A 12,675-nucleotide genomic window follows, 5' to 3' on the forward strand; every position below is an offset into this window, starting at 1 on the left:
AATGTGAGCTCCATGAGGTTGGGTCTTGTCTCTCTTGTTCACCTCTCCATACACAGCACCTGTTAGAGTGTCTGGTATATGGTGGGTGAGCAACTATATAAGCATTGAATGAATAAGTGAAAGTAGCACTTCATTTTTATGAAGTTGCTTTGTAATGGCAATGTCATTATTCCAGATGTCCAAGATAGAAATTTTAATTGTTGTTGTGTTTTTCTCTCAAGAATACTATTAGTTCTTATGTTCCACATTCTCTATCCCCTTGTCACTTCTTTATATTCTGTGTAAACTGTTCTTATCACTACTCTGCCAGACTATTGAAATAGTCTCCCGATCATTTCCTGCCTCGGCCTTTCAAACTACAATCCTTTCTTCACTCTTGTTAGAGTGCAGCCTTCCTAGAGGGAAACCCTAGATTGCAAAGAGCCTCTCTATCACCTCCTTGTTACAACATTTCTCTCTGTAGCGCTCAAGATCTTCTATAGTGCATCTCTTAACTACTTTTGAATACCTCATTCCCTCTCTTTTCCCTTTTTGACACCAAATATTTCAATTGATTTTACTGTGAGTCTAACATGTCCAGTACTTTTTGCATCCTGCTTCATGGCTTTTCCTTCACTTGAAATAATTTCTTTCCTCTTCTATTTGTATCTGAAAATATCTATCAATGTCCATGTATGACGTGGAGCTTTCTTTGGTCCCAACATAGTAATACTCTTGCTGACATTTATATCTTGCTTACTTTTGAACATTAAGTATTCTTTCACAAGAGGATTCTTAATATGATTGTCTTATATAAAAATATCTCATACTGTCTTCTATTGAAATATCGTCTCTTATTAGAAACAATAAATTCCTTAAAATTATGGACTATTTTTTATGTCTCTAAGCATCTAGGCATAAAATAAAATTTTAATAAATACTTATTAAGCTGTAACCCAAGAGAGACATTGTATTAATTAATGAGTGCTTTATCTCATGTGGGTTGTAGGATCAGTGTCATTCCTTTGTGTCCCTCCTTTTTATGTTAGCAATTACTAAGTATTTATGAAGATAAAGGAGAAAAAGATATTTTAATATATTTCTCAAGGAATTATAGGAATTAAAGTCTAAAGGACTAAAATGAAATTTCATTGTTGAAATGACAAAGCAGAATGTGTTGGGGGGGTGGGGATAACATGATTTAAACAAACAAAGTTGTTAAACATTTGAGGAAGGAAGTTAAGAGATAAAATATGATCCAACTCACAGCTGAGAAAAGATAGCATAATGTTTATTTGGAAAAATTTTAAGCATATTTTCTTTCCAGAAACTAAAAGCACCAAAAAAAAAAAAGTATCAATTGATCAGTTGTCATGATAAAGAAGAAGAAGAAAAGTGATTGATAGAATTTGAATTCAGAGATTTGTGCAGTTAACTATTGGGATTTAAAAAATGAGTTGTGTCTTTAACCATGACATAAAAGAAAAATTCATCTCAGGAATAATGAAAGAACAGATGCCCAAAACAAAACCAATCAATTTTGGAAAAGTATAGCCTGGAACATCAGGAAAAGAGTGTTCTAGTTCTAATTTTACCCAACCAGCTTTAAGACCTTGGGAATCCACTCTCACAGATCCTCTATACTTATGTTTGACTAAGCAAGCTTTAAGGCCTCTTCCAGGTTAAATATCTCTAAGTCAGTCAGCATGAAAACTGGAAGGAAAAAAAAAAAAAGTCAGGTTTAAACAGCAATAGCCTAGAAGATTTGGCAGATTTTTATAATGAACTAAATGTGAGGCCAGATTGAGAGCAAAGTAGGAAATTTATGATCAAAATGAAGATGACATGAAGAAGCATAGCTCTGGAAATGTTGGCAGATATTATGAGGGCTCTGTTATCATCTGAGGATTTTAAATGATGTGATATTCCTGGGTTTGCTTTTCCAGTAAGGTGGGTAATTTTGATCTATGATATTTTTAAATTACTGAGTATTTTAAACCAGTACATCTCTGTAGCTATGTAGAAATCTTAGTTTTCCTTAAAAAAGTAGTCATAGGGAGAAAGCTAGTAGTGGATTTGGTGTGTGTGTTTTAAAGAGGGAATTGCTCATGGCAAATTGTTGCTACAGCATTTATGAATTCTCCCCATAACTTTGCAGTTAGGTGGTACTAAAGATGAAAAATATTGGAATGCTTTTGACTTCTTGAACTAGGGCAAATCATACGTTTTAGTCAATATTAATCTAGCATCCTTTGACATATGTTAGCAAGAGAGCTGACAGGAAGCATTATGTCCATTTATTGATGCACAGAGGTGTTTGTTGATGTAATTATGAAACAGAATTTTGAAAGGTTAAATAGTAACTCTGAACCAAGAAGGTGACTGCAATAGACTTAAAGTCTCCTGACTTAAAGTTCTTCATTCTTTTTTCCATGACATGACAGAATAGATGGTTATGTTTCTTTACGGTTGACACAGATATTTATTTTTAAACTGAAATAAATTAATGAATGAGGGTGGAATAGACAAAATATATTCAGACTAGATTTCAAACAAACAAACAAAAAAACCAAACCAAAAGAAAACCAGAAACCCTAGATTAGTCCAATTGGCAAGTGATGAGGATGAGAGCAGTAGCAGGATTGGAGAGACCAGTTTTGGAAGGTAATTGAGAGCATCATGTCGATAATGTTCTCAGTAGTTCTACATGAGAAGCGAAGAGAAAAGTAGTGTATGGTCTGTGTACTTCCATCCCTCCAAAATATTTTTATAAGACATTAAAACCATTTATTGAGATACTTTCCACCTTTTGTTCTAGGCAGTAGAAGGCACTTAACAATGTATAGAATTTAAACACAGTGTAATAGGTGAGAACAATGTTACATGAAGAATAAAATAACAATAAAAATGTAACATGCAACATACCCCGTTAGAACTGTTTAAGGAAAGCCTTTACCTGGTTTTCTTACTCTGGGATTCAGGTACTCGGTATCAACATTTTTACATAAAAATAGACAGGAAGGGATCTTTAACTCAGAATTTTATAAAATAACACAGATGTATTTGTTATGATTGAGTTAATGCTCTAACATTTGAGCTGTATAGAGTTACGATACATAGTTACATGCAAAATCATTGAAAGGATAGTTAGTGAGTTCCATTTGTTACTTATTAAAGAAATGGTGAAAACTCTTAATCTCAGAGGCTAAGAGCCCAGAGCTAGTCTGTGTCTCCTGTTTCTTGTCTCACACCTTCTAGTTTTTCCTGGAATGTCTGTCTTGATTTAGAGCCTGAATCACTGAATCAAAGACGTTGCACGTGTACTTTCTTTTTTTCAAAATGCCATCCTGGAGTACTGTGGATTTGCTTCCTTTTAATTTACTCAGCAAAATTCAAGCCACAGATTGAGTCTCTCTGTCCTGCTTGCCCCTCCGTTGTCACTGTCAGATGAATCAACTGCAGCTGTGTTCACCATTGTGGGAGTTAAAACCCTGTTGTTGGGAAAAACTACATTCTGCAGGAGTCGGAGATGTGTAGGTTCCCATTGACATAGAACCACGACATCTCTTGTGGACACCTAAATATATATTTCCAACATTAAGCTATAGCTTAGGAGGATTTTCTAGTTGTTACTGCAACTGCTTAATGACGAGTAGTATGTCATTTGCATGATGATTATGTTAAAAAAAAAAAAAAGCCAAAAAAAAATACACCCAACACAAACAGAAAAAAACTGTTAGTGATTTTTCTCTTAAGCTGATAGAATTATGAATTATATTTTCTCATTTTTTTCTAGGCTTTTATATCTCCTATAATATGTAGAGTTACTGTTGTAATGAAAACGCAATAATATATTGCAGCCCAATGGTGTGTGTGTAGGGAAATGGACGATGTGCCTTTGAGAAGAGCAATGATAACTAGAAAATTAAGTCAGTGGGGAAGGAAGGTCCTAAAACCCAAGCTGGACCTTGAAAAATCAGAAACAGATCAGAAAAAATGGAGAGAAGCAGGGACAAGGATTTCAAAAGAAGCAAAGAAAATGTACAGAATATACTTACCCCTAAGATTATCTTTATTTAATGTACCCCCCTTAGAATTTTTCAAGTATTGTATCTCCCCACCTGATTAAAATTTGTAAACAAGTGCTTTCCAACTGTTGCAGGAAGGGGGACCCCTTCCATGGCCCAAGAGTGGGCTCTTGGTTCACACTCCAAAATGAGCTGTCCAAGGAGACACATGTGCTGACAAAGCGAGAGACTTTTTTGGGAAGGGGAGCTGGGGCGGAGAGCAAGAGAGTAAGGGAACCCAGGAGGACTGCTCTGCCACGTGGCTCACAGGCTCGGGTCTTATGGTGATGGGATCAGTTTCCGGGTTGTCTCTGGGTAATCATTTTGACTTAGGGTCCTTTCCAGTGGCCGGCACATCTCTCAGCCAAGATGGATTTCAGCAAGGAGGATTCTAGGAGGTTGGTAGGACATGTGGACTGGCATTTCCTCTCTCCTTTTGACCTTTCCCTTATTCTTCGGGTTGGTGATGGCTTGTTAGTTCCGGGTTCCTTACCAGGATTTCCTGTCATAAAATAATTCATGCAAATTGTTACTGTCTTTGCCTGGCCAGGGTGGGGGGTTTCAGTCTATGTTTCCCCTAACACAACCAGTGATGCTAAATATAGTTGTATGTTATCATTGCTATCCTTGAACCGTGGAGATTGAAAATGACTCTTTTAAAACATTGTTATTTGATTATTCTGTGGTAAGTCCGGGTTCATTTCTTCCTTTTGGAACTGAGAAGAAATTGCTAAGTGTTCTGCTTTAAAGGAAAAGAATAGTACTTGTCCTGTGGCACTTCATATAGAAGAAGGACGTACTCAGTGCCGTCATTCTGAAGAGGTGATCGCCAGATATCTGTTTTGCTGGGCACAGAAAATTCACATGACTAAATCAGTGTTGGTCAAACTCAGTATTAGGGAGACACCTTGGTAATTGCCATGCCAAGTAGTCAAAATTTTCCCTGCGACTCTCCAACTTACAATACCTGTATTTATCTAGGGATTCTAGTTGATATTTTACTTGAAGAGTTATTCCTTTATTCCTTTCCAATTTCCTGCCTTTCCCCACATCTCTCCCACTTACCCAGAATTCTCTTTCTTCTCATTCTACCCATTCTTCAAAGGCCCCTTCAAATCCTACCTCCTCAGTAAAGTCTTTTCAACCATTGCTCCTCATGGTGAGCTGCATCTCTAACAAATATCCAAGGGTATCGTTTTCAGCGATAGGGTTTTTGATTGTCTACTTTGTGTGGGTTATTGTTTCCCTTGGGGGTATCACACATGACTCTACTTAAACATTTTCCACAGAGCATCTAACTTAATATAGGGAACTCTGCCTGGTGATGAGGTAGCAGGGTGATGTTCCCAGAAACTAAATCATCAACCTTCTGGTTCCAACCAGTCTGGGGTCTGCATACTAGACTATGTGGTCAGCATGTAGTCACCATCCTCCACGCGGCTGGGGGGCTTAGTTTCTGCAGATCAGCTCAGAGGTTTGGGTCGGATTGTTATATGTTTGCATGAGGAGGAGCTAGGACTCTGAACTATCGTTCAAGCTGCCTTACATGACTGCTCCTCCTTTGTTTCTGCATATCCTCGCTTCTCTCATTGTTAACGGCCTGTGCCTGCTCTTTGGGGCTCAGGGAAGGCCTAGGAAACTAAAGCCTTTTTTCTACAAACAAGAAACAGGGGACCTAGCGGGGCTTTTGTACCCGGGAAGGACCTGCAGGGTCCTGCTTGATTTCGATCTCCCTTTTCTTTGATACTCCTCAATCCTGAGGACAATGGGGTAGGACAAGAAGGGGAATAAAATTTGGGGTAGAGAGGTTAATCATAAGCTTGGCAAGGGAACTCCGTTTTAGGGGCGCAGGGTTTCATACCCAGTAGGGACACAATACTAATGTGGGTTTGTGCCATCATTGACTCAGCGCCTTTCTCAGCTCCCAGGATCTGAGAACCCAGAACAGTGCTTGGCACACATAAGTATTTAATCCGTAATTAGGTTGTCTAATTTAGGGCTGTCTCACTGCACTACTCAGTAGCAGGGTATGCTTCCATTCGGGAAAGTCAGTCTCATTCATTCTGTGTAATTGTGCAACAAATAAAAGGTGCTGGATTTACCTATGTAACTTTCTTGACAAATGACAAATCTATTTTACCTAAGCTTTAAAACTATGATCAGTAGTTGTCATTTATTTTTATTTTTATTGTACAGTTTTTTTAAAGAACTTTTACTGAGGTATAATTAACACAATAAACTGCATGTATTTAAAGTGTACAATTTGCTATTTTTTTCTTACTAGTAATGTATATATGGCAATCCCAATCTCCCAATTCATCCCACCCCAGCCGTCCCCGCTTTCCCCAAGTAATTGTCATTTATTTTTTTAAAGGTCCTCCTGGACCTCCGGGTGAAAAAGGAGATAGAGGTCCCGCTGGAGAAGTTGGTCCACGAGGTGTTCCAGGTCCAATAGGTATGGTAACCACTCCATCGTATACTGCAGGGCTAGGGAATGTGTGTATGTGTGTAGGGGCAATGAGTTATTTGACTGATTCCCTGTGTGGTGTGTGTGTATGTGTGTGTGATTGAAGGAATATTAAATTTTCTGGTAGCCTAATCGCCTGTCTTGTTCCGAATGGTAAGCAGTGACTCTTGATTTTTAAAGAAAGTTAAGTGCTTTAACAACATGGGATTGTTCATAAGTCTGGAGAGGGCTGTCCATATCACTGACTGCAAACAGTATTTGGCAGACCTAGTTTTAGGTCACACGTAAAGGATACTTTGAAAACTATCTTCACATTGAATATATCTGGAAGTTTTCTGGTTTTTAAGATACAAACAAACAAACAAACAAAACCCAAAAACTAATGTGAATCAAAGGCAAATTGGATTATACTCCTTATATAGTCCTTAACTGACACTTACCTGCTCAACCCTATGCAATCTCAATATAAATATTGACGAGAATACAGATGACTTTTACCTTGACTGTCAGCCACTCTCTGTATCTTACTTAGAGCAAAATTGTTTCAAATTATTTTCTTCTGTCTATTTTGTAATCTTGAAAGCAGTATTTTGAAAGAAAATAATAGAAGACAGAAAAAGAGAAAGAGCATGAACTTTCTTTGCTCTCAAAAAAATACAGAAGATAGTAACAATAACATGACCATCATGTTGTCCAAGCCTGGAAGTCAAATACCTGCGTGCTTCTTGAAGGTGGGGAGTATACTGCATAGCTTAATGATACCTAGAACGGTTTGTGCTGCCAAAAAAATGCCTAAATACCAGGGACTTCATCTTATTTTTCTGTCTTTTGATTACATAAAATGTTCTTCTTTCTGATCAATGTATCAACCAGCCCAAGTTACATCAGAAAAAACAATTTTTAAAAATGAAAAGTGTGAATTTGACACATGCCTGCCCTTTACATCATAGTGCTTAAAAAGCCAATATATAAAACTTACATTTAAAAAAAAAGCGCTTTTAATTCACTATATATATAGTAAATTGCTGGTTTGCCTTTGAAAGTACTACCAGGTAAGATTCTTTATTCAGAAAAGTCTTTCTACTTGACTAGCACCCAGCAGATCTTAGCAATGGTGCCTTAATGTCACAAGCAGGAGAAGTAACCAGTGTTATATTATCTGCCAGAGCGGCTATTGTCAAAGGTCTGTCAGCTCCTCCATTACAAATTGCAATTGTCAAAGCTTTATAACTCAACCATAAAAGTTCAGTCTGGGCTACAGCTTGCCGTCCAAAACTTCATCTTGGGAACACTTTTTGCAGCTGTTTCGGAACTATGGATGTATGAAGTAGAAAGAGGGATTAAACGTTTCAACTTTTGTTAATACCATAAACAGATACCCTTGCAAAGCTGTTTGATTCTTTAAGTGAGGGTTTAGTCTGTTGCTGTTGGTACCGCTCAGGTACACAAACAGGCATCATGCAGCCCCTCAAAAAAAGAGAGGTAGATTTCATTGTTGGAGTGATAAATTGACTCTTTTGGATTATTAGGTTGGATTTGATCTGGTGCACTGTAGCAAAAAATATTCAAGTTACCAGGCACCTCTCCTACCTGTTTGTTGCATTCTGTTTTGTCCTTTGCCAGATTGCCTGGTTGCCCCATGTTTTCTACTGGAATCAGGAAGTTAAAAGTATACTATGGACTGTCTTGATAATTCTACTTCCTGATTTAAGCAGGTTCATTAAAACCCCACCTATACAGGCAATTGAGCCCACTAAACTCAGCTTGATTCGCAACCATGATATGAAAATCTGAGAAAAAATAAGTGCTTATCTTAGTTGTCTTAAGTAATCAATACATTAAATATTATTACAATTGTCACTCATGAACTGGGATGGATATTATGTTAAATTGTGCTTTATCTCAAAATAATATAATAGAAATTAATTTCATCATGTCATTTCCTTGGAAGCATGCCAAGGAGAATAACCTATGACCTTTCACTTTAAAAAATGTTTACTGAATACACACACACACACACACACACACATGCACACGCATGCCTGTGTGGTTTCATTATTGTTTGGGATTACAATGGAATATGTAAAAACAAGAGCGTGAGAGATATAATAATATATTCCTGCACTAGGACCTCAGGGTTTTTTTTTTTTAATTTTATTTATTATTTTTATTTATTTTCTAATTTTTGGCTGCGTTGGGTCTCTGTTGCTGCTTGTGGGCTTTCTCTAGTTGTGGATAGTGGGGGCTGCTCTTCATTGTGGTGCACAGGCTTCTCATTGCAGTGGCTTCTCTTGTTGCAGAGCATGGGCTTTAGGCACATGGGCTTCAGTAGTTGTGGCACTTGGGCTTAGTAGTTGTGGCTCACAGGCTTAGTTGCTCTGCGGCATGTGGGATGTTCGCAATCCAAGGATCAAACCCATGTCCTCTGCATTGGCAGGCGGATTCTTAACCACTGCACCACCAGGGAAGCCCTCATTTTTTTTTAAATAAATATTCTTTGATACTTCTCTTTGCTTGAGTTGTGATTTTTCTGGGACAAATCTTAAAAATCCAATTTTTAACTTACATTTCAAAGTTATCACTTCAGCTACAGCAAAATTCTGCCATTTAAAGACTCCTGATTAGACTAGGTAAGGCTTCCAGTGAAAACTCTTAAGACTTTTTTCTCTGGTGTTTTTATTTGTAGTAACAATGTTACATATCGAATATCAGCAACATACTAAATGCACTAATGTTTCTACTTACTGTTGATGTTATCCATCAATTTTTACATGTGAAATTTTAGGAGAGACATTATTCCTCCATTTGGCAGTTCACCTCTTTCATATCCATTAGTGAAATTAAATTGTTTCATTATTCTCTCAAATCTTTATGAAAAATGAATTATTACCACTGTTTTTTTTTTTTTTTTTTTCTTCTTCTTCATTTACCATATAGGTCCTCCAGGTCTTAAAGGTGATCGGGGAGCCATTGGTTTTCCTGGAAGTCGAGGCTCCCCAGGACTAATGGGGAAGACTGGGAGACCAGGTATTATGATAATGTATATTTCCTTTATAGAATATAAAATAAACACCAGATCATAGATATTCCTTTCAGCTTCTTACAGAACAAAAACAATGGTCATCATAGTATGAATCATAGCACTCACATGCAGTTTATTTTGTGATCTGAAACGTTTTGAAACTGATTTCTGTCCACCTGAGGAAAGTTTCTATGTCCTGAAGGAAAATAGTTTGATATAAAACTACAACAGAGGATCTATCAGCTCCACACCACCATAAATCACCGTGAAGAATGGTATCTATCTTCGAATAGAGTGGAAAGACTGGCAAAGAAAAAAAACAAGCAAAGTATTAACGCCCCTTTAACCCAAACCACCAAACCCTGTTAAGCTACAGTTAGCAAAATACGGGTAGACCTGAAATCCTATCCTTTGCAAGATAACCTACTACTGTATGTTAGTACTTAATAATCAACACATTCAGGCCCTTTACATTTTACATACGTGATGGTATTATTTTTCCTCCTTATGCCAGTAGCCTAAGTTTGAATTGTCAACTTTGCACAAAAATTTTAGAAGGGAGCAGGGGACAGAAAAATGCAGGCACAGTTAGCTGTATTGCCAAATGGTAAGGAGCAAACATTTGTGAAGTAGAATAAAAGTAATGGAAGCTGGAAGCTGTGGAAGTAGAGAGTGATTAACTGCATACAGGAAGACAAGGTGTTAGAAAGGGACAAGGTGTTACAAAGAAAGTTAGCGCTGGCCTAAAGATGCATAGAATCTCTTTACATCTGTGGTTCTCAAACTGTAGCAGGCGTTAGCATCACCTGCAGGGCTTGTAAAAACAGCTTACTGGGCTGCACCCCTGGAGTTTCTGATACAGTATGTTAGGGGTTGGACTCCTTGGAGCATGTTGACTCCTCACAAGTTTCCAGGTGACAGTGATGATGCTGAGCCGGGGACCACAGTTTGAGAACCACATCTTCAGGTGAAGAAAAGTGGAGAAAGAGAAACTCTGTAAAAATGAAAGCAAGGGCAGAGGTAATAAACCCCTTGACAAAAGATATTCTCAGCATATCACTTCCTTATTACAAGACTCAAATTTGGTAGAAATATGAGCAGCAGTGCCTGGTACTAGCTTAGTTAGAGTGCAGATTAAAAAAGTGAATGAGTCCTTCTCTACAAGAATCCAAAGAGCGTAATAAAATTAGAAACAGAATCTACTAATTGCCATATTCTGATTAGTGACACAGCCTGGACTATCAGAGTAATAACAAAACATGAACAGATTTCAGAGCAAAAAATGTAAGAAAGAACAGCCCTATTTATTTTCTCCATTTTCTCTTCTGCTCTCCTTTTCTACCCCACCCTGCCTTCTTCCTTCCACATGTATCTAGTACTATACACACACACCCACACACACACACACACACACACACACACACACACACAAGGGACAATGCTTGGTACAGGGAAATGAGAAGTGAATAATACACAGTCCTGAACTGATAAAATATACAAATATAAGAAGAAAAAGGGAACTTTCTTCTTGATCCATGGTATATCTCTAGAACATTTATCATCTGACAAATTTACTGCAGAGAGCTTGGAGGATTTAATTGATATGTAAGCTTAAATATCTTCGAAATCCCTAGAGGACTCTGAATAGAACCTCGTTAAGATTTTCCAACAATGTAAATAATGCACTTCTCTCCAGTTAGATGCTTGGAGCCCATTCAAAGTCTGATCCTAAGTGTGAGTTATGGTCTTTCTTAGGAGTGTCTAAAACTGTAGGCCATAACAAATTTGTTTATTTATTTGACAAACAATTACTGTAAACTTTCTCTGTGCCATTCATGGAGATATTTATAAATAGTCGAATATATGGGTTTCGAACTCAGAGGACAAGCCAGAAGGAGAAAATGAAGTTCTAGCTATGCTCATATGAGTGTTCATTGAAGTCAATGAATTTTAAGAATCATTGATTTTAATAATATTTTATGGGTAGGCAACAGTGAAAAGAGAAGGGGTCTAAGATAAAGTCTTACGTGGTTCCAGAAGTACAGACTGAGCAGAAAAGAGTACAGCAGCCAGAGTGAGGAAGAAAACTCAGAGAAGATGGTGTGAAAAAAAGCCAAAGGTAGAGGTAGTTTCAAAAGTTGGTCAAGTAAGATGCAGTCTACAGAAAGCGCTTTCCATTTTTTGCCTTTATTGAGAGCAGCTTTGTTGGGATGGAGTGGAAGCCAGATTGGGGAATGCCCAGGGGCGCCTGCTGGTGAGGACTGTGGATGGGGTAGAGCAATCTGGCTCTGCAGAAGGGAAGGAAGAGATCAGTTTTTTCATTTGTTTTTGTTTTTTCTTTGAAAGTGAATTTGAATACTATTGATCTTTAAAGGCCAACGGCAAGAAAGAGCAGTTGTTGAAGATACAGCGGAAAGAAGGGTTAAAAAGACTGAAAGGTGAAGGAGAAGGTTGAAGGTGAAGCAATCAGGAAATAGGAAAAGCATTAGGCAGAGGAGGGAGGATGTCACCTGTGAATTGAAGTAGCTGAAAAGGTTGGGCAGGGCTGAGTTTGCCTGTGTGTGAAAAGGAGGAACCCAGTGTCTCGTTCACGGCAGGGGCTCTGAAAGTGCTTGAAGTCATAATGATGTTATTGAAAATACCTTCTCTTATATTTAAAGTTATAGTGGCGGTATATTACATACCATCTACTTCTTACCTTTCAATGGCTTTCAGAAACATTAGTTCTTTATTTTTGACGGAAGAGTGACATATCTGACAGGAAGTAGGGTTAACTCCAGGTTTTGACAAAGTTCTTGGGCTCACTGTTAGCCTATGTTGTCACTGTAAAGTGGGGAGGCAGCCCTGTTCTCTAGGAAGGATGTTTCCAATGTGTTCAAATGTGAGAAAAGATTTCCAGATGTCTCTGTGAGGAAATCTGTGAATCATGCTAAAATGACATAAAACATTTGTTTTTATTTATAAGAAGAAACGTGGGTCATTTGTTCAGATCTCTGGCTTGAACAATTGTATCGTTAAAATACCCAAGACAAATTGAAAAGACTTCCAAGAATAATTTTACAATTATTTTCTAATTGTGAAAATAATGCTAGAATGATAAAATTAAGCTTGTTTATTACATTATCTTCTCTGAAAAGAAT

The 12,675-nt window shown here is 37.6% G+C and overlaps 1 protein-coding gene across 2 annotated transcripts in view; it reads left to right on the forward strand.

Annotated features, from left to right (window-relative positions):
* MSR1 (macrophage scavenger receptor 1) overlaps positions 1-12,675 on the forward strand; it is a 58,983-nt gene that overhangs the window by 15,771 nt on the left and 30,537 nt on the right. For both annotated transcript variants that reach the window (XM_057697350.1, XM_057697351.1), the window contains exons 5-6: positions 6,421-6,501; positions 9,451-9,540. In XM_057697350.1, the coding sequence (XP_057553333.1) occupies positions 6,421-6,501; positions 9,451-9,540 (171 nt within the window). The remainder of the gene's footprint in view (positions 1-6,420; positions 6,502-9,450; positions 9,541-12,675) is intronic.

Source organism: Hippopotamus amphibius, chromosome 10 (genome assembly GCF_030028045.1).
Source record: "Hippopotamus amphibius kiboko isolate mHipAmp2 chromosome 10, mHipAmp2.hap2, whole genome shotgun sequence".
In the NCBI taxonomy this organism is placed as follows: domain Eukaryota; kingdom Metazoa; phylum Chordata; class Mammalia; order Artiodactyla; family Hippopotamidae; genus Hippopotamus; species Hippopotamus amphibius.